Source organism: Chelmon rostratus, chromosome 23 (genome assembly GCF_017976325.1).
Source record: "Chelmon rostratus isolate fCheRos1 chromosome 23, fCheRos1.pri, whole genome shotgun sequence".
Taxonomy (NCBI): Eukaryota; Metazoa; Chordata; class Actinopteri; order Chaetodontiformes; family Chaetodontidae; genus Chelmon; species Chelmon rostratus.
This window is the reverse complement of record NC_055680.1, coordinates 7,600,106-7,623,136: the sequence shown is the minus strand read 5'-3', so window position 1 is coordinate 7,623,136 and position 23,031 is coordinate 7,600,106. Positions and strand designations below refer to the sequence as shown.

The 23,031-nt window shown below is 43.5% G+C and overlaps 1 protein-coding gene across 3 annotated transcripts in view; it reads right to left on the bottom strand.

The window, feature by feature from the left end:
* LOC121626446 (ADAMTS-like protein 1) overlaps positions 1-23,031 on the bottom strand; it is a 92,951-nt gene that overhangs the window by 39,682 nt on the left and 30,238 nt on the right. For all 3 annotated transcript variants that reach the window (XM_041964956.1, XM_041964957.1, XM_041964958.1), the window contains exon 2: positions 18,945-19,061. In XM_041964956.1, coding sequence (XP_041820890.1) covers positions 18,945-19,061 — 117 coding nt within the window. The remainder of the gene's footprint in view (positions 1-18,944; positions 19,062-23,031) is intronic.

Here is a 23,031-nt window from a genome sequence, read left to right as displayed (position 1 = left end):
TATGGACTCCTAGCCAGCATCAAGCTTAACTGATCCCTTGTGTTTCAAAATAGAGACCATATTGCCATATCATCTGGATTTTTGACCTTCTCTGAGCAGTTTACACACATTTTCTGACACTGTACTCTATTTTCTGAAAGCTCAAACTCAAACCAATAAAACTAGGTGACTTTAGGGCGGCTATAATTAATATGTTTATATTATATAAACAGCAGAGCACATGATGAATAGAAAATCATCAGCAGTCTGCAGTTTCCCTCTGCTCTACATATCATCTTAATATCTTTCAGCTAATTGTTTTGTTTCTGTTTTCGCCTCAAAACCCTCTGTACGTTACCTGCCTCACAACAGCAGGCAGCTAACGACAAGCTAGCGAAAGAAGGACGAGCATTAGCAGCTAAAGAGCAGAATATTTCAATTCAGGAGTTGGTGAAGACCAAAACAGAGCTTAAAAAAAAGGAAGTGAACCTTGAATTTGTGGGGTGGCAGGAAGCACAACTCCAAAATAAAAGCTATGGGTTTAAAAGGCAGCTGTTTGCTAACCTGTTAGCCATAACGACTTAACACCCAAACAGCTATGAGGTGATAGCATGTCAAAACTTTAGCTTGACTCAATTTTGAAAATATAAAATCCTAAAATTTACAAACATCATATTTTCCCTTTTTTTGTAATAATTACGCATACAAAAGTGCTGTATGTTTTTAAAATAGCGACGTAGCTCATAAGTTCAGTGATAGCAGTGCTAATGATTTATACATTAGTTAGTTAGTTAAAAGTGGACATTGTACATTGGTTATCATCCCTGTACTGCAAATGATTCAGTTTTGTCCCTCAACCAGATAATGAATAATGTGTTAAAGAATAACACATCACATGTAGTAACAGTGCAGTCCAGGGATAAGGTGAAAACATCACTTCCTCTCCACAGTGGACAGCAGTGTTTGATCAACATGTCCTTACATCCTCTCTGTCCTCATCCTGTGAAACTGAACATAAGGCATCACTGCTCCATCTGGAGCTGTTCACATTCAGCACGCAGCTTGGCCTGGTCACCCCCTTTCCCCCGAAACTCCTTCCTGTCTGAGCGGCTAATTTGTTTTGGTTTCCTCGTGCATTTCATAATAAATTACTCCAAATTCACAAGCACGCTTATGAACCGCTTCGGGGGATGAGAGGTAACGTTTCTTGTTCATAAAAAGATGAAGCCCAGACAGAGAACCGCTCCCTAATAAAGGCGCTTCTATCTGATGACATAGTGGCGGCGGCAGTTTAGACATGTGGGAGTTGTAATCATTGTAATCACTAAGCATCAGTAATTACCAGCTTGCTCTGCTCTTCTGATTCTGAAAAGCAGAGGGTGCTCGTCTTAGAGAGCGTCGTTTATCGCTTGGCGTCGTGCTGCGGTTCTTTCCAGATCAAACAAACACATCAAGGGAACAACAGCAGGCATTAACGTTCACTTTTAACAGATTCAAGAACGTACTAATACATTTGAGGAGCAGGAATTCTGCTGATTTTGACAACGACTAAAACTTGTCAAAGATTAGGCCGCACTTCTGAATGGTGGGGTTAATTATTGAATAGTTCAGCCACTGCGACGGCAATCAAAGGTTGGATTATGACCAAATCTGTCCTCTTAACAGCTCTTAACAAGGTAAGACAGCTCCCTGGCTCGACTGATCATGACTTTGTGTTTTTCTTTGTTAAGAGGTTTGATAACTTAATCTGCTGCTTTAAAAGAGGACCAAGTTTGCTTTGCTCCAGGGCAGTGACTCTTGATGAGTATGAACCCTGGACAGCTGCGTTATGATGAAAAAAATATTGCAGCCACTTGCAGTAATCAACACTGTGAAACCAAAGATTTTTGGCTGCAATCGGCTCCATCAGAATGCAGAACTGTAAATATGACATCTGCGGTTATGTCAGGATCCACAGCAGGAGAAAGAGGAAAAAGGATATATGTGCAGAAACACTCAAAAACAATGGAAATGTTGCATTATCCACTTCATCTACAAACAGCTCATTTCAGTTAATATCACAAGGCCAAGAGACACAGAGCCAACATCCTGACTAATTACTGAGAGTTAAGAGAAATGCAGTTCAAAGCCGCAAAACAGGTTTTTGAACTGCAGACATGAAACAGGCTCTCTTATTAACCTCGTCCATAATTGCAAAAGGAGACACAACAGTTCAACGGCAATTTTTTCAAGCAGAGACACCAAACAGCAACCCCAAATCAGAAAGGCACCTGGTTTGTCTCAGCAACTTCTAATTCATGATGTGCGAGGGTGGTGTATTTACATTCTAAGCGAGTTGAAGCTTTTCAAGCCGCAAAAAGACGTGTCTGATCTCCTGTATGCGCTACACACAGCTAGGGTTTCAGTTTTAACCCCAAAATTGAGTCACATCAGTAACATGTGTTTTCCATCATCCAAAATGTATTGTGTGTTGTCTTTGGCTCGGAGACGATCAGAGAAAGTGATAGTAATATGATAAAGGTGGTCAACGGAGCCTTTAACCCTTGGAGCGTCCTCTGAAATCTGACATTTTTTCACTTGGTAAAATAATGATGCAATAACGAGGACAGCAAAGGGCCGTGTGTGCCTCAGTTGCTTGCTGTGACCTGTGCCTGACCTACAAATATGGAAACCATTAAAGAAAAATGGATGACACCTCGAGCGCATTGTTCCAGTCCCCTTTGAGAAACACAGGAATTCACTGAATCTTTTATACGCATGCAATTAGGTTTTCAGCGCAACACTTCTCAAGCAATTGTTCATTTCCTGATGAAGCCGCGTCTCAAGCTCACATGCTGGCTTTCGTGATTATTATTGCTCTCATATGAACTAGTCAGTTCAGAAATTTTAAAAACTAGCTTGGACCTCAGTCATTTCTACCCCTCACTGCTCACCATCCTAATCACTGTCGATATTATACTGAGCTCAAAGTGCTTCACCCTTTGCAAACTTATGAAAATGTTATGTTTGTAGATGAAGGAAAGCGAGACAGTGTCAATAGAATCGGTGCACAAACTGCAACAACACGCAGCTACTTGACAGAATGGCTTTTGTGGACGTCCGTGTGCAGATTCAAAGCAGAAAATTGTGTGTGAAGCTAAACACTTACTGTGCACAAGTTTCACTGGCCCTGATTTTGGCTGTAAAAGCAGTGCCAAAAAACTAACCAGCAATAAAATATGTGCATAAATTTTACTTCGACATGCTCAAATCTTAAAAAGTATCTTCCAAGGTTTAAAAAAGATATAAAACAACAGCCTTTGAGATTATTTGTGCAAAATTTTATTCACCCTTATTTGATTCAATATCGGAGAGTTCTTATGCAACACGCCTCTCTGTCCGTTGCTTGCCATGGTGCTGGGAGTGCTGACAGCTCTTTCATGCAGCCACACTTCAACACATCAACTGCGCTTTGTCCTGCAGCACCCACATTCAGAGAGAGGAAACAATCCATCAGCCTGCCACAGCACTGCTCTGCAATCAGGCATTCCTCGCCCATATGCTTCTGTAATCAGCTGCGAGGCGCTGAGAAGATGCAACCAAACTGCGAAAAAAGGGAGGCAGAGGGAAGGATGATGACATTTATCCACCAGAATGTGTGAGGTTGGGATATATCATGAACTGATCATCTCTAATTTGGCTGACTTAAGGAGTTGTTGTTACTACAGCATGAACGGGAGAGACAAGGAAGTGAATGAGAGACAGTGAAAGACATCCTGAACAAGAGCGGCAGAGCAGGGTGGAAAAAGAGCACATGTAGTGACTCATTTGAGCCGCTTCATCTGTACTTTCTCTCTTTAAGCCTCTCTCTTTTTCAGACTGTCACTCCATCAAGTCGTCTTTTCTCTTTCCATCCCTCTTGTATAAAACGTGCTGGATAGCGTTTCAGCCAGGCCTGTCGAAACCCATCGAGCAGATCGCAGATCTATATGGAAAAGGAGCACTCACGCGCCCGCCATCCTGCCCGTTTTCTCCCAAAACCACTGGCATATCAAATACTGAGCGCTCACTCGTAGGTCAATGAGGAAATATGGCCCACGGGACACATATTATGGTTTTTCACCAAAGCCTCAAGATAAACATGATTCAAAAAAATACCCATCCTTGCCTCCAAATTTCCCCTAAGACTCCTGCCCAACGGCGAAGAGGAGCTTTACAGCTACTCTATGCTGTGGGAAAAAAAGCAGGACAGTAGGCTGTAGTAGCAACGTAATGCCAAGTCTGAAGAAGCTCAGAGTCCAAGAAGTGTTACCACAAGATACTGGCGAGAGAAACAGCTGACATCACTGCTCTGTATGGAACCAGAGGCGAAACACGAGAGGTATCCTCGCCAACTGAAGAGGCAGACCAATGGTGCCAACTGAATGCCGTGCTGAGAGCTGTGGGGAGAAATTATGAATCTGTCGAAGAGGTATTAGCTGTAAGTAGTGGCATGGCACACTTATCAAATTACTGACACCCTCTGTGTAATATCAGACCTGTCAGTGGTGTTGAAATAATCAGTTATTTTATAATCTGTCCACCACTTTAATCTTGACCAAAATACCTCAATCACTGGTGGATCGCCATGAAATTCTATACAGACTTCATGTTTCCCTGTGGATGAATCCTACTGAGGTTTGAATCCCCTGGTTTTTAGTGAGATGCCTCGACAACAACCGCCATGAAACTTGGTACACGCATTCATGCTCACCTCAGGATGAACTGCAGTTGTTCCCCTGATTTCTAATCGAGCACCACCATGAGGTCAAAATTTGAATTGGTCATTTATGACAAACTTTGAGTTTAGCGCCAATTAGCAAAGTTAGCATGCTAAACTAACCCCTAAATTCCACCTGGCATGTAACATCAGCGTCTTTTAGCTCATTCTTGTGGTTTTCCAGCCCCCAACCTTACGGTTTTGGTTCACTCTAAAGCGGTGTTTTTGGCTGCAGCTGCTTAAAACACACTGTGCGCTACCTGCCCAGCAATAAACAGCTGAACATCATGTTACACGTGCCAGCTAAAGAGCCACAAGTTTCCCTCAGGAGCTGGTGGAGACCAAAAACAGAATTAAAAGAAAATGTGCTGGATGTCTGCTTGATGTGTAAACAGACAACTGTTTGTAACACGTTCACCATATCTATTTAAACATGATAACGTTTCAGTTTTGTGTGCACTTCTTGCTTCTGCTGCACCCAGCTGAACAAAACATCAGTCAAATCAACTGATGCAGGCGTAAAAGTAATGGTCAGTGAGCAGTTTTAGGATGTGGCCGATGTCATGGGCGGCATCTGAAATTCTTTTCCCTCGCCTTAAAGTCTGAGGGTAATGACTGCGCGGGGAAGTGTCGAATTATCTGTGATATGGAGTTACAGGATTTGTGCAATGATGATAGGTTGTCGCTCGCCATGGATGCCTGTATCAATGCAGTCTGAGGGTATTGTGGGTAATGTGTTTGTGTGCATAAGGGTGAGAGCTCGAGGGACAGAGAACAAGAAAAAGAAGAAAGAGAGGAGGAACTGTGTGTGATATATAGACTGCACATGTTTGCATGCCAAGTAATGCATCATTCCCTTAAATACACTTTGAGAAAAGCCAGTTTATATTGCGCCACTCACACCTTGGGCTTTGTGCCTTTATAGCACTGTTAAAGTGTGGAAATCTCATCAAGTTCCTCTTTCACAGTTTACAAAACAAAATCACCGCGCGCACGCTCTTGAAAACAAAACCTCCCGAGTCCTCCGCTAAGGTTATAGCATCAAGTCAAAGCTTGCCCAGGTGATGGAGAGGGAGAGGAAACATTCGGATGCTTGACTGAGGAGTAACCGCACAGGAAGAGAGCTGCAATGGATCAGCGCACCCCCATCCCGTCCCGCTCCCACATTAAAACCCCTCTACCCTGTTTTCTCGGGAGCTTTTGGGCTTACAGCTGTCCAAATATGCTACTGTAGTGAACTCCCTACCAGTGAGGTGTTATACAGGCAGCGGCTGCTCAGGCAGTAAAAGCGAACAGCAGGAGAGGAGCCATAATAATGCCCAGCCTTACTTCTTTCCATCTTGACACCTAATTGAAAACTATTTTCCAGGGGCTACATTCTCTTTCTTATTTCTGTCATTTCAAAGTAGAAGAAATGAGCAGAAAAATGCTCTGCTGCACACATCTTACAAAATATGTGCAGATACACGTTCTCACAGAGCCTCCAAATCCATTTTGAGTGACAGCACTGTCGTGAGAGAAAGAGGAAGCGATCACCAAATTCTCAGCACCTGAAATATCTTCTGCCGCAGCTCAAGAGCAGCATCTTGTGTGTGAGAGACAAAACTACAAGTGCCTTTAAAGCTCATCTCTAAAGCTCTTCAACAGGCTGGAAAGACGCATGCTTTAACCTGAAAATTAGGATTATGTCGCGTGTGCTGTTCATTCTTCATCCGCATCCAAAGTGTCAGTGAGCAAGAGATCAAGCACATCTTGAATTTGACCTGTGGCCTTTACAGAGAGGTCAGAGTCACAGGAAAGAGAGAGAGATGAGACATTTCTGAGCAGGAGGGACCAATAAGATATTCATTAGTCTTGTATTGCAGGAGTAGGGTTTCTATAAAAACTCTAGAGAAAGCACAAATCTCTGCGGTCCAATGGTCAGCTTCAATTCCATGGAGCCTCGTACAAGACCCCTGGACACACACATACAGACCCTGGGAGGTGCAAAAGAAGGACAAACACTGACGAGACTTGTCTGGAGTGCTTGGGGTGGTCTGAGCCCTCTCGAGTGTGGAAGGGGTTTACATAAACCTGTAGCTTCTGGCATCAGACACAAAATGAGAGGGCGTTAAAATAAATCCCTCTCTCCCGCCCATAGGCCAAGCTGACACCTCCATCCATCACACATATGTACACATTTTAAATCATGAGCTGATACCTCGCTTTGCTAACATCACCAAATTCTTGCAAACACCGATAAGATAGATAGGACGTACACAAAACAAGATTGGAAAAGAAAAGCAGCCAGCGGGGGCCCGTGCTCGAGCGCTGGTGTATTTGAGCGTGCCAGATGGGAGCCGCAGCCTGAGCTCATCTAGGAGTGCTTCACTCTGCGCCCTCTAATTGCTGTCTGTTGCAGCGTGCCGCCATGCAATTGAGGGCGAAACAGCGCCAGGCCTTCAAACCTCTCCCTCATCCCTCGCAACCTCCGCCCCCCAACCCCCACATACACCTCCCACCCATCGCTCCATCGTCTACGGCAGCCCAGAGAGAGATGGAGTAGAAAGGAAGCTCCTCTGCCGTGCTTCATCCCCTATCATTATCCCACTGAGGTCATTCACAAAAAACTGATTGTGAGAAATGTTGCTCATTTGCTTGCGGTTCAACCTGTAAAACCCAAGGCGCCACAAATCATAAGCTAACGGCATACGCCACATTCTTAACTTTGAGGAAAGAAAACTCTGCTTAATATCGCAGGGGTCAGTAGGAATGAGCTGAAAAAGATGTTTTCTCTTTTTTTTTCCTAATTCTGTTCCAATATTTTTTCATTTCTAAGTGAATGGAGATGAGCTCTTGCTGCTTTCGGTGCAATATTAATGATTTCTTCAGTGATCAAGTGATTGATGGCTTTATATTGTTACCACAGACATTCACATTTGGCTCCGCAGTGATGCGAAGATTAATACCATAAATCACAGACAGACTATCTTTACAGACACGTTGTAGAACAACACAATGCAGGCTTTTCATCGGGGGACAATGTAACCCGAATAGTTGTCTTTAGTCAACTAACACCCTGGCTCCCGGCCTGAGGCCTCCAGACAATGTTTTCATCACGGGACCTTTATCTTGCGCTGGGGGCCTATAAATCTGGAAGCTTCGATGCTCCACTGGGTCACCTTTCATTGTGCTTTGGGTCAGGAATTAAAATTAGAAGAAAAAAAAGCAGGGGAAAAGGGATCCAGGAAGTTTGCATGCATGTTGTGGGAGGATACACATCCCCTAAAGCACCAGATGCTGCTCCATACAGGACTGAGTAGGGTGTTTCCTTTTGTTATTTTGTTGTAAAGGGTCCATTTATGTTTCTACTTTCGACTTCTGAATAGATCTCAGATTTGTTCTATTTCCAAGTAAGTATATTGAAACAGAAAAAAAACAAAGCTCAAAGCAATAAGTTTTACTGGTTCAGCAGCTTGTCCACATTTAGTGTCCGGTGCATGCATCTGGGAAACATTTCTGGAAGCTTCTGCTGTTTCTACGCATGTTCAAATGAGAGAACGGGCCGTGCTCACAATCAAAGAGCGTTTGTAAACCTCAAGCATCAGCACTTATGGGTGAGACCAATTAAGCCACAGCCTCACTGGAGCTGTTGTTCAATGGAGAGGGCAACATGCGAGATCTGTGGAAGACCACGAGGCCATGTCATCTTTGCTTATATAAGATGTTTCTAGTGGGAAAAAATGTATAATACAGGCATATTTCTGATGAGGAGACACTGAATATAATAACACACCATGTGCATTACTCATCTGTCCTGCTAGGAATTACTGTGCTACCGTACTGGTCATCATTACACCGTTTGCCCTAAACTTTTCCTTTGGATGCTTTCTTTGGCAGAGGGCTTTGTGTATTTTGGATCTGTTACAGCAGCTGTAGTTTTGCAATCAAAGAACACAAACCCAAGCTAATTAGCAGAAAATCATATCTTTTAAAAAAATCTTTTAAAGGCCTTCATCTGCTCTTGCGGTAAAGCCAAGTCATATTTGGCTAACCTGCCAGGTTTGCAAAATAAGACGTTTAGTCAATCATCAGATAAAGAGAAAATGTAAAATGCACTGATTCGTCTCCATTAAAACTGCATCAGAAGACTTCTCCAGGCGTCTCTCACTAATCTATGTGGCATATACATACATTAGCACACATAGGATACTCCTCATGCTCCCTGGCTGCACCATTTATGACATTAATTATCAGTAATATACAATAATATGACACCTATTATTGCTAGATTTTTAACTTTGCATATACAGGCTATACTAAATATTGAAAGAGTTCATTTGCTAAAACAGACAAAATCATTACCCAACATCATCCAGAACTAAAACACCACTGTCACCAGACTTCTGCAGAAATTTGTCTCATATCCACCTTCTATCTGCTACACCGAGTTGAATAAATAAAAAGTGCATGTGTGTGTACTGTGTGTGTGAGCGTGTATGCGCAAGTGTGTGTGTGTCCTTTCAATAAGCTGCCAAAGATGCAGGGTTAAGCCCCAACCTAGGACACAGAATTCTTAAAGAATACAATTTAGAGGCAAACCTGCAGAAGATTAGAGTGTGCACGTGTGCATCTATGTGGTGCGTGTGCACCGCACAGCGACTGCATGAGACACTCAAACGAATCTTTACATACGATGTAAAGAGATGCTTAAATTATGCTCATTTGAAGTCAGAGGCTTACTTCTGTGTTGTATAAAGATTTGGTGTAAGTATTCCTTCTTGTGTTGCAAGCGCTGTTCACTTTTCAGCTTGGAAGAGTGTCAGGGTCATTATTCAATTTTGTGGTTTGTGAACAGATTACTTTCTCTCCCAGGGCTCCCTTACAGCAAAAACTGTGTGTGTGTGTGTGTGTGTGTGTGTGTGTGTGCGTGTGTGTGTGTTTGGGCCTGCTGTAGGTCTCCACACATACACTTTCATGGTCTTGATTTTCTCATGTTTACGCTCACACCAGCTTACACCAGTTTGCAGTGATGCACCAGAGCGAGACCACCATGTTCTCACTGTGAAGATCAAAACCTTCTTTCAGTGTGCTGTCAGTCCTGCGCAACCAGAGATGTCGACTTAAGCGGCGGCCTGTAAAGGACCGTAAGCTCCAACTAGCAGACAGACAAGCTCCGCTGCTTTATGAGTTTAAATTACATTTTTGGAAACAACGCTCTCGCTGTCATCCAAAACAACTTAAACTGAGCTGAAGGACCCTGTTGTTGATTATAACGCTGCAAAAGCAGTGTAAAAGTAGAATTACAGCCTTCTTCATTTTACCTTTTGAGATACTTGTGCCACAATTGGCATGTTACTTCTTGAGTTGTGGTCAAAAATGTGTTTTGTGAGGTCATAGTGACCTTTGAACTTGTTGAACTTCAATATCTTTTGCATGTTTCTGTAGGCCTGGAGCATAGTGCTCATACCATCCTGCATTCACTCCTCTCACATGCTCACCCATAATGTCTTTGCTGTCATTGTCTGAGGCTGTCAATTAAGATATCAGCTGTTCTAATCAGCTGGTCACATCTGTCCACTAGGACAGCAACACACCGCCCAGCCTTTGCAGATTCTTCAGCTTCATCATTTCAGTCAGTCAACAGAGTCATCAGCCACCAGTGTCCGGACTTTCTCTCGCTGCTGCTCAGGGCAATGCCCTCTCATTGCAGAATCTCCCTGTGGAGTCTCAGCACCAAAGACTTTCTGATAAGACTTGACTATCACATAACATCTGTCATAACAAACAGCTATCTTGACTTCATTCACTTGTCTCTCCTGATTGAAAGGGGATAAACGGCAATCACAATTTCCCGGGGCCCAAAGCAATGCTTTAAATTGCTTCTGACAAACAGTTCAGAACGTCAAGATATTTCATTTCATGTGTGACAAATAAAAGCAGAAATCATTTCTGAAAATAGTTGGTGGTTAATTTTCTGTCTATCAATTCATTGACTAGTTGTTGCAGCTCTGAAAGAAACATGTGCCATCTTTGATGTTACATCTTTGACACATCTTTTTTTCAGACATATTTTCACTTCTTTAGAAACATCATACAATTTGACTTGAGGTGTCATGAACAAGTTCCATCAAAGTGGTTCCCATTTCCAGTACTGGACTCATCAGCATTTTTGAACTATGGTGGCGTTAATGGCCCCAGAAAAAAAGCACCTGGCGGTTCATTTGCCACCCCTGCTTCCAGTAAACCTCTCAGCTGTAGATAAAGAAAGCCAAATCTACAGGAAGTAAAACAGGACATGGCTTCCCAGGTAGGAAACCTGGGAGATGTGTTATGTTTGTCCTGCCACTGCGCGGTACATGCCCAACCACTACCACACAGAGCCGTTAGCACTCACTTTAAAGACAGGGGTCCGTTTTGGGTTGCAACTTCCTCACTGCTTAACCTAAATTCTGCTCGGCATGGGTGGCAGGGATCCTTCAGCAGCAGGTTATTACTGCTGTAACTCAGGATAACGCTGTTGCTTACACTGGATATTGGCAACATACTGCAGGCTGCCTGAGCCAAGGGCCCACTATGAACGCCTCACACAGAAGCATACATTGGAGTGCTACTGAAGTTATTTAAGTTAACAACTGCCACCCTTCAGATAGTGGCTTTATTTCAAGTCAAGAACCACAAGGTGAAAAACAACTTGTCCCAGACACATTTTTATGTCAAAGCAAAACCTCTGTTGACTTTTTAGAACCAGCTGTAAAGTCCAAGAGTTTGGGTGGGGAACCATGCAGAGCAAGAACTTGTTAGGTTGAGATGTTATTGTTTGGCTGCAATATTTATTTTCTCTTATTACCCTCTTATTCAACCAGCATGAAACCACATTCATGGCAAAGGCTTTGAATGATCTCGCCCACGTGCCCATGTGCAGCACCAAAAAATCAAATAAAATAAGAGGCTTAATGGTAACAATCGCCTGCACTTGGAGGCAATTAGTGCATGCAGTGCCAAAACCCAGAGCTAAGACATCCAAAAATTCCTGGATGAAACCTTTTGGCATCAACACATCCCCATTGTACAAGGGTGTCTTTGTTTGTGCCTGTGCATGCCTGCGTGAATGCATGCCGAACGTGGAGCAGAATACAAACATCTGCAACAGGGAGTGTGACCTGAAATGTAAACAATTAGAAATCAATCACTCGCCCAGAAAATGTGTGCGTGCCTTCACACGCCGAGGAGGAGCGGAGGGTGAGGAGAGAAGCGTGTGAGGATGATGGGGGAGGAGGTGGGGGAGGCAGGGATTTACCCATTAATCAGAGACACAGTTTTGGATGCTGTGGATGTGCAAGGTGACATGCGATACTGTTGACTGTTAAAGGAGCAGAAATCGTATACACATGGATTCCCGTATTGCACAACACATGCACATGTCAGCATGCAAATACAAACAACTGAGGGATTATATGAGGGAAAGAGTCTCTGCAGATGGGAGTGTTCGTGCAACGGTAGCCAGCAACAGACACACTGCTGGCTGCGTGCATTCACACACACCCACATTTGTTATGTGGGTGCTGTGGTGAAGCCTTGTCCCTGGTGGTATTACCTCAGCAACACCGCTCCAGCACCCACAGTGCGCTGGTGTGAGACCACATCAAGCAGGGGGGAGATATTCGATGTGGCACTGTGAGGGCCAAGGCTTTACTGAACACATATGTTGATGGAACAAACACAGGGGTGAGAGAAAGATCCCGGGTCCAAAGCCACGTGGCTTCACACCACATTCACCAGCACTCAGCACTTTCTTCAAGAGCACTGGGACCAAGCCTCCAAACAGCGCTTGCATGTGCCAAACACCAGTCAGCCAGCCAAAGCGCACAAGTCAGGAAGGCAAATGTCTCCTAATTCACTGCTCGCCTGCTCAGCCCCTTTCTTTTTCGTGTTTTAAAAGCACACTGGACATGAATTCTAGCTCCGAAGGAGTGTTGTCCCGGACTGTCTCGCTAACAAATTTCATAGCCAAGGTATCTTTCAGATAGCTGGCTTTGCGAAAAACAAACACTGGCGTTCATGGCTAACTGGCTTCGCAGAAGCAGTCATTAACTTGCTGTTTGGAGCCGAGGTTTTCCAATCCAACCGCGGCACGAGCAGCTTCACATGGAGACAGTGTTTCTAATAAACAACTGAGTCAACAGCATGCAACGTGGACAGATCCAGAGAAGTCGATTTCACTAAACAAAACAAGTCTGACAGTAAATAACTGTGAGCAAAAACAATGAGTTCACAAGACGGGGATGAGACGCGTTGTGCTTTCTGTTAATGGTGGGCAGAGAAGAGTGGGAACTGTGTGAAAATGCCAGTGAATGCTCCTCTGCTCCAGTATGTCTGTAGTGTTCCTGCATGTAATGTATTGATGCGATTAAGTCAATAAAAACACCCCCAATCAATGTCTGCACAGTTTTTCACTTGCCAAGAGTTTTCAATTCTTACTATCTGTGCACTGAAGTTCAAACGGGGGAATGATGACACCACTTTTTAGTTCGATTTTGAGGAAAGGAACATCTTATGTGCTTTATGTGATATCTTGAAATAAGCTCATCCGAGCATAAGTTTTGGGTAATCTGCTTATATGTTTGCTTGTTTTCTTGAAACAACCAGCCTGGCTTATTCAAAGACAACAAAATTTGCCGACCAGCACCTCTGGAGCTCACAATATCACACATTATACATTGAAAACCCAAAGCATAAAATTGACAGTTCGCCTTTGTGTGCAGGGTTATGTGCCAGACTATTTCCCGGCCTGGAGCGGTAACTTCCTGGAATTTGCGCTGGTTGCCAGGCAACTGGTCCCAGCCAATAGGTTGGCATCAATCTTTTGATCTCACTCTCGGTGTGTGTTCAAATGTCAAATGTCTCCTATAAAAACAGACTCGATGGTGATTGTGGTGATGTTTATAATTTGTTTAGATACTTTATTTCTCACCAGCACACATTGTGTGTATTCTTGCGGCCTCATAAATGTATTGATTGCATTTCCTTCCTCATTAAACTTTTCCAGAGCTCTTTGTTTTCAGGGAATTCCAAATGGTTCACAAACATATCCTTGACTTGCTAGTGGTCCATAAACGATCCATGTTAGCAGCCATCGTCTGCCTTGCCTTTGAGGGCACGTTGCTATATTTCCAACCATGTCAAGCCCACGAACTTTCAATCTGTGATGTAGTGTCAAAATACGGGCAGGACTGTGCATCCTTGTGCACGTGCAAGAGATACTAACAGAGCTGGGACCCACTTTTTAAAACTTCGCTCAACAGCACCTCTAGTGGTCAAAAAGTCCACAGGATACACAGGCTAAAAGTAAGCCAATTTCACGACATTAAAAGCTCAGAAATCCCCTAAAGCTTTAACTTGAAGTGGTGTTAACACCAGGGGGCACAGCCCATAGAGGAAAAAAACTTGAGCCTAAACATCCTCTCTGCCTGCCAAAACTAACATGCCCATCCTTTTAATGAAGACAAATGAAGTGTTTAATTGTGCAAGACTGTTGCCCTTTCCACCTGGCGCTGCATGGAAAACACAGCTGCCAAGGCAGCATGCAGCTGAGCGATGGGCCTCTCGCTCGACGAGCCGCCGCTGCCTCGGCCACTGAGCGCTCCCCCTGCTTGCCACCCCGACTGGCCCTTGGCCCCACTCGCCCAACCTCAATTACTCCAAACCCTGACACCCTGCCAAAAGGCAGAACTGTCTGGGCATCTATTCACCCTGAAGGTTTTTTTAAAAAAGGAAAAAAAAAAAGCCCCTGACTGTTACTGCCTGAGGCGCAATTGAGCATGTAAAAACATTAAGGCCCGGATTGCTTGGGCATGTGATGAAGTGAGAGAGGCAGAGGGCAGAGAGGAAGGGACGTCTAACAAAACACCTCACAGAAAGATGAGAGGGAGGAAAGGCGAGAAAATAAAACAACAGGGCATAAAGGACATAACCGCCATTCCATGAAACATGTGAAGACAGGCAAGGTGGAAGTGTCCTCACACCGGGCCTCAAGTCACTGCTGTAAAGCAGAGCTCTAATGACTGTCATTACCAAACACTGTCACAACCCATAATATCCTGGCCACTGTTGGTATGGACAACGCAACATGTGACCAGCAGCAGCAATCAGTGCAAACCAGCTATCATTGTAGCATAAGGTGGTTTACAGAGCAAAAGAAATTACTTATATGTACTCTTTTTCATTAAAGCGATGTAAATCAATAATGTTTTCATTAAACTGATCAACTGGCATACGCTTAATGCGCAAGGTTTTGCTCATAATGACATCCAGAGAGATTCACCAGAGTTTTTATTCACCTCTCTTAGCTATTGTTTAGGTTTCCTGGCCTGCGGATTCCTCTTTCATTGAACTCGATCCCAGCAGGCAGCTCTGATAAACCCACTGAACACTACCTGCCCTGCAATGAACCAATGAACAGATAAAGTGAGCAATCAGCTGGAGAACACAGGGGAACATTTAGCTGCTAAGAGCGAGATATCCCTCTCAAGAGTCGGTGGAGACCAAACCAGGAGATAGAGGGAGACTAAATATTGCACTCAGGGTTAGGGTCATTAAGTACTTGACCACGACTATGTTGGATGTTGTGTTTTCAGCTTATTCTGCTGCCCCCTAGTGGCCAAAAATTCAGTCAACGCAGCTTCAAACATGATCTGACATTACAGTTCAGCTTTGTGTTCTGATGTAGGATTTGTTCTTATGAGAAAGTAGAGAGATGAATCTGTTTCTTTGTAAAAGACTAAAATCTTTTGACAAGTCTGAAAAGTTGTATGTATGTCATGAACACAAAAGTGTGTTTAAAGCACACATGGAAAAGCCTACGTGCAGTGGGAAACTCGACAATCACACAATAGAAGTAGAAACTGAACTGAAACATGTATACACACACACTCATCTGGTAAATGTAGGATCACCTTTCAGTAACCCACTTTAAAGCTATCTGTTGACAGGACGATCATGTTTTGGCGTCTAGGCTTCAGCCAACTAAGGAGTAAAACCTTGTGGTGCATCACCCTTTCTTTTTCTCCAAAGGCTGTTTCTTCCTCTTTTATCCCAATGCTCAACTTCATGTTCTGACAACGATAAGAAGTTTGCAGCACTTGTTCCCTTGTCCTCCCTTTCTGTTCCTCTTTCTCCATCAATCAGGCCGAGGCTGAGTAGCAGCTGCCACCTGCTCATCGCCTTCGGAACAGAAACTTCTCAAGAGACTGAGTTTCAGGCTCCACTTTAACCTTTAAAATTTCATTTTGACAGTGATAATCGCTTACAGATTGGTTATCCCCCTGCAGTTAAATAAATCTGACAATTGAGCAAAACTTAACAAAGAGTTTGTCACCATTAAAACATGTTCTGCAGGTTTTCAGTTCGTTGCTGCTCTCAAAGCTGCAGCAGATCAAACTAATGCTGGAAAAATTCATTCATGGCCAAACAATGAGTAGGCATAGTCGGAGTGAGATTTATGACCGGCTTTTCTGTTTATCTTCACAGTCTTACTCATTCAGTCATGTTACAGAGGGGGAAAAAAAGACTTTCTCAGACTAAGCAGCCAACATTTCAGCCATCAGACCCCCCGCACACATCGATTCAGGAACTTCTCAACCCAATAAACTTACTTAATATTTGTTTATGAGTGCTGACATTGTTGAAGCTCTACAGTACATGTTTGCCATCACATAATAAATATGGGTTAATTTCCAAAGGTATGTTAGGCCTTAGCTGTTTAAGACAGCTATATTCCATCGAAGTAGCTCTTGCTGAGGCTGCCAGGAAAAACACTTTCCTTCAGAGAGAACAATTCATCTGTGGTCCCCTTGAGGGATAGGGTAAAGGGTGCTGGGGAGGTCAGTCTTATTGCCCACCAACCGACCCTGGCACATACTCATGAAAGTTAAACAAGAGAAAGAGAATACACTTTGGAGCCTGAGATCCGCCTCCTGGGTTGCTTGCTAATTAAGCTGCGTTTGTCTTGGCTTGGAATCAAGCTTAATATTGAACCAAGATCCAACGTAGAACAGCACTACAGGCGCGGAGAGACCGAAATCGACCGAGTGCTGACAGGAATCACAAGTGCGGCTCCTGGGAGTCTGCAGGCTCCCCATCTGAAGACATGCTAGCATCGTGCATGCAGCAAAGGGTGGCCTTTCCATTCAGGACACCATTTTTTAACCTGTCTTGTCATACAAATGAATGTGACATCAACCTTGCACTGGCTACATCTAGTTTCTGACCCTGAACAACCCATAAAATCATCCTAGATGCCGTCAGTCTCCTTCATCTTGTCTTTATAATCATGGCATCAAGGTCAAAGTGAAGCTTTCTGAGCAGCTTAGCTTAGCTTAGCATAAAGACTGAAGGCAAACAGCCAGCTTGGCTCTTTCCAAAATTCAACCCTCCTCTGAAGCTCATTAAAGTAAATTCACTTCCTGGCAGAGAGTTATATGACAGGAACGATTCCATTATGTCATTATATTTAATATAAAGCGACAACCAGCAGTCAATTAGCCTAGCTTAGCACAAGGAAACTAAAGTAAAAAAAATCGACAAAATAGATTGTGTGAATAGCTGGACAGAGGTTGTGTTCTCCCCTGCTTCCAGTCTTTATGCTAAGCTAGGCTAACTCTCTTCTGGCTCTTCCTTCATATTTAGCATACAGACATGAGAGCAGTATCACTCTCCTCATCCAACTCTTGGGCAGAAAACAAATAAAATCTGAACTGTTCATTTGAATTTAGAGTAAAGGGGAATGAGAATCACTTTACAAGGCACCTTATTTGCACCTGTGTGTCGATGGAAAAACAATGCAACCGAGTTCATTCTAATGAAACCCATACAGAGCAACGGAGACCTGGATGGCATGAATGCAGTATGTGGGAGTGGACATATAATACAGTTTGTGTGATGTTTGGTTTGAAAATCACTCGCTGTTACAAATTCAAAAATTTCCTTGAGGTCAGTGCATCATAAATCACACTGCTGCTTGGCTGCAACACGAAATCCAAGTGCTGCAAAGATAGCTGCTTGTGGTTTCTGACTGCAGTACTGTGAGCATGTACCACTTCCTTTACATTCTTCACTTCTAACAGGAATTTAAATGGCGCTTCCATTAAGTCTGCCTTTGGGATACAACAAAGCAGTAAAAAGCAATGATAGACCACAATACTGTCAAATATAAATCACTTTAAAATACTGGGTAGGGCACAGTTAACACGAATATTATCAGTGTCCGGAATGATCTCTGCTCCCCTCTTAAAACTGAAAATGACCTCTGCCCGCCGCCGATCTGTAAGGCAATCCTGCACATGTGAATGTTCAAATAAGCCCTTGTGATCCTGTGTGATGGCAAGTTCAAGCAGATCATCTGTTTCAAAAGACACGTCAGTGTGTGCATCAGTGTTCAAAGGGCGGAGAGGGCTGCAGAATATTCTATATGTTTAGGTCAAAGGGTCATTTAGTGGAGCGTGGAAGCATGTGAAAGGTGCATAGGAGGGACTTTTCACCTTTCACCTGATGGAGGAGGTCGTAAGTGTGGGTAAGTCCATATAAACCAGAAAAAAAAAACAGAGCATAGTCTGGTCAATTACATAATGTCTTCACAGCAAATTGAAGGATTCACCTCTAGATAGCACTCCTGTTAGTGATAATACCATTAAAAAACCTTTGATCAATTTTTCCAGACTCCTCTCAAATTGCGCCAGAACAAATCGCATCACAAAGGAATGATGAGATAGGCGAGCCGCATGTCGATTTCTGTGACAACAGCAGCTCAGGCCTCCCTCCCACTCAATTAGATAAAACATCTGGGTGAGAGACCGGCTTAAGAAAACTGCTACGGCCAGGACTCATGTCTCATCAAAGGTGATGACAGAGTGGGAGTAATGTGATGCAAAAGAGCCACCCCACCCTCCAACGTGTGTGAACGAGTGTGAAGTGTGTGTGTTTCACATCAATCCAGGTCAGGCCGCCCTCCACTCCCAGTGTCCCATGATCATCACTCATGTGGATTCATGACTGAGGTGGAATATGGCTGATTTTTCACTCCACTGTGTTACATCAACACTGCAACAGATTTATTGGCTGATTTAGTGTTATCTGACATTTCCATTTATTTCTTATCTCAGTTGTGAGGGGGAAAAAAAGGTGGAGGTTTTTGAAGTTTATGTTTGAAATTAAAAGCGATGAGCGCAGTGTTTTCCGATCAGGCACTCACGGGGTCTTCTGGTTTTTGGCCGACATCATGGAGAGGCTCTTCTGGAAGGTGGTCTCGGCGAATCAGAGTGAACTCCCTGATGAACACTGCTTCGCCATCATTGGCCCATACTGCAACCTGGAAAACAGAGATCCTATCAGAGGTGTCTCGTCGCCTTTGGATTACAAACACACAAAACAGCATTGAAACAAGTGTAAACGCTTTAATTTAACGTGGCTGGATCACACTTGCGCGATGCGGTTTGTTTCAAGAAAGCAAGGAAAAGCATTGAGCCACGTTTGAAACCATGCTATATAAACCTCAGTTTGAGCCATTACATTTTCTTAATTCATATTGACATTCATGGAAATAGCTTTAAAGATACCTTCAAAGATGAGAGCAGGGCTGTCGCTTACTTTACTTAATGCATGTTTGTTTTACATGTATTTCAGTGCCTTGCAAGTATTTGACGAGCACCTGAATGAGTAATGCCGCTATGCAGACGACTTCTACTTTTCCTGCACCTTCAAAAATGTTAGAAAACATGTAAATATTTCATAAATCTGGGAATTACAATGCTGTGGGATTAAATTAGGAATAATTACACAGATCTGAATGGGCAAATTGGATGATTACATGGGAAGAGGAGTGTTTCAAACATATAAAACCAAGCCATATTTTACAGTAAACATGAGCCCAGTGATGCAACAAGCTCTTTGTTATTCATATGACCAGACCGTGCTGTTTCACCACTCTACTCTGAAGCAGTGGTGATGGTGGGAATCTCTGGAGGAATTCACAGCAGCAGAGATCTGATATCCAAAAGAGGTAGCAACCCACCTCTTCAGGGAGACAGGCAAAGGGGGGGATGGCATCTTGGATAGGGCCCATTAGCAGCACAGCAGGGCCCGCATTCTCGAGGATGCACAAATGCACAGAGCGCGGGCCCTCAGCTGCTCTCCGTGGGTCATAAACACTGTGTAATGACTCGGGTCAACTGCCTGCCTCCCGGGCCTGTGCCATGGCAGAGCGAAGCAGAGCAGGGGATGTGGGTTTGGGGTACTTGAGGTTGTTTGCATTGTAGGGGGTTGCAGATTTTAAATAGAAAAAAAAGAAAGTGCTGCTAAGCAACTGCAGCAAAACTCACACCAGCTTTGTGTGGGAAAGAGCCACAGAGTGGACTCTTAAATAAGACAAATCAAATCTGGTCTAAAGCCCCACACTCAGCACCGCTTAGCTGCAGTCACTTAGCCTGGGGAGGCATCTGGAACAACACATAAGTCAGGGCAGTAAAATGTGGGCAAAAGCCTCCATGAACGATCATAATGTACAAGCACAGTTTTGTTGGGTACGGATCTGCACATGTGGCAGCTGTTGGGCCACAATCTAACATTTTGGTTTATGTTTCTTTAAAGATGAATAAAAGACAAAATTGCACTATTTATAATCAGCCACCTGCAAAGTGGCCGTGTGTGGTGTGAAAACACATCTTATACCTGTGAGAAACCGGTAAAAAATTTAAAAAAACGTTGGAAATTGGAGTGTTTTTTCTCAAATTGACTCAACAGTTTAAAGTCTTCTAAACTACAAACCCAAGAGTATACAGTAAATTACAGGCCTGTATTAGATGCCTGAACACAACATGAGATCTCTGCTGACATGAGCAACGTTGCACTCAAGCATGTCCTCTCTGCCACTGATGCTGAAAATTAAAATGTTGCACAACTACAAGGCAGGGGTAAAGCAAACATAAGTTGAGCATATGAATATAAAGAGAAGCTTTGCTGTTGTGTGTGTGTGTGTGTCAGCTAAGATGTACTGAAAACCACTTAAGTGACCAGATGTCCTTGCTCAAGGCTAAATGGAGGCCCGGCTGAGATGAACATACAGATTGTGTCTTTCTCGGGAGATTTTTTTCCCCCGTCCGCAGAAATTATTTTCTCACACACTTTCGGTGTCTTAACACCAGACAAATCTGACAGCCATTTCCTTGTCATTTTGACGTTTGCATCCATCCTCCTTATGAGACGTGCAATACGCTGGAATCAGACTGAGCCACGGGCTAATGGTGCATGACAGCTAAACTCTCCCTCACTGGAGTCTTAAAAGGGGGATCTATCAAACTTGTTTCCCTAAGCAAACAAGCTGCCTGTCCAGTGCCAATGTCAAGCATCCTGCATACCCCCCCTAGATGAAACCATTAGGATCTGGCAGAGGAATGAATATTTTAAAGGTCCAAGTCCTGGGTTATGCTGTCATGAAAAGAAAGATGGTTGATAACACTGACAAACATCCGTTGTTTGCAAATCCTATGAAATACAGGTAATTTGCTAGATTGCATTCACTGACAGCATATTATTACAGTAATTCTTGCACAGCAGAGAAAATGCAATGATGAGGTAAATAATAAAAAATATACTGGCTTTTGGTAAAATGCAGAAAAAGTCCATGTATCCTGCATCATGCTCCAAATGCTGGCTCTTCTTTGGTCCAAACTGAAGTATCAGCAACTCATCATGAACTTTTGTTCAGACATTCAGCGTCCCCAGAGGATGAGTCCTCACGACTTTGTTGATCCCCTGACTTTTCACCTAGCATCACATTGCGGTCAACATTTTTGGTGTAGATTTTGTTTGTTTAGTGCTCCTTGGCAAACTTCAGTCTGCCACCACGCTAAACTAGGGTGTTGAACATGGTAAACTTTAACAACTAATAAATGCTGTGTGCTACACTGTTCTGTAATCTAGCTAGCTGTGAGTGCTGCCTGTTGTATAGATGGGAAACCAAAGTAAAAGAGGGAGAGTCAGCTAAGAGGGGCTTTCGGTTGCGTCTTTGACTGTGTTGAACAGTCTCGGTGAACGATGAGCCGACCGCGCCAGTCGTCTGGAAGCAGAATGAGTCACTCGAGTCCCAAAAACAAGCCCCACACTTTTTGCCAACCCCCCAACCACTTCTAAAATAAATCTGGCACACTTGTCTTATTGTATTAACAATGAAGATTATGTATAACGTTAAAAGTGTCACTTGTTGTGACAAACCCAGATAATAATTACCCAAAGCGTTTTTAGCTAAATGTTTCAGCTTTATGGCAACTTTAATGTTTTGAGTGACTTTTACCACTGTCATAAACCTCGTTTCCAGTCGCACTGAGTGATAAACCCACTGCATGCTAACAACCCAGCACAGTGCAGCACATAGCTCGAAGACTAACTAGAAGACTTGGTATTAGACTTAAATCTCCAGGTAGTGAGGAACAAAACTGGGAAACTGTCATCACAATAGCAAGAACCACTTCCTAAGATAATAATATGTTGTGTTTACAGCGTGGTGCCAAAGTGGCAACAAGTACATCAGTGAATGCAGGTTTAAACATGTGCTCAAGCTGCCTAAACATACTAACTACAGCATTAATCATGTTTTATTTGCCACGAGCAAATACTGAAGGAGAAACAAATACTTGGAGATACATTCAAAAATCAACTTAATCTCATGTTTCCTATAAAAAAAATGTTGCATGATATGATTGTTATTTTTAGCAGACATGTTGTCCGGCTATTTGAAATCCTATGAACTCCAGGTTGGCGGTGGGAGCCCACTTCAACACCACTACATGGAGTCTCTTTCCTGGATGGGATCGAACGAGTGTGTTACATTCTGTAGGAGCATGCACAAACCCAGCCAGTGTTTGAGTTTATTTGAAATGAACATGACAGGGGTTAAAAAAACACACACACGTCTGGTTTGTGGGGTCACGCGTGATTGAAAGAACCAACTCCAACAGGCATCCCGATCTCCAGAGCTACACATGCGAGGCTCCGATCCGGTGCGTGTGAGCGTGTGTGTCAATGTGACAAAGGGTAAGGGTGAAAGCAAAACAGGGAGCCGGGCCGGCGATTCATTAACCTCCGAGGCGAGTTAGATTTCAAAGAGCCCGTCTCAACCAGGGAAGGGGAGAGGAAGTGAACTCAGGGGCAAGTCGGGTCTTCAAAAGCACATAATCAACAGTAATAACACCAACCTGATATTATAATTGAGCTTTCCTATAACGTGGTGCCAGCTTCCACTGTTTGGGTGGAAACTGTGAAAAGCGAGTGACTTTTGCCATGCT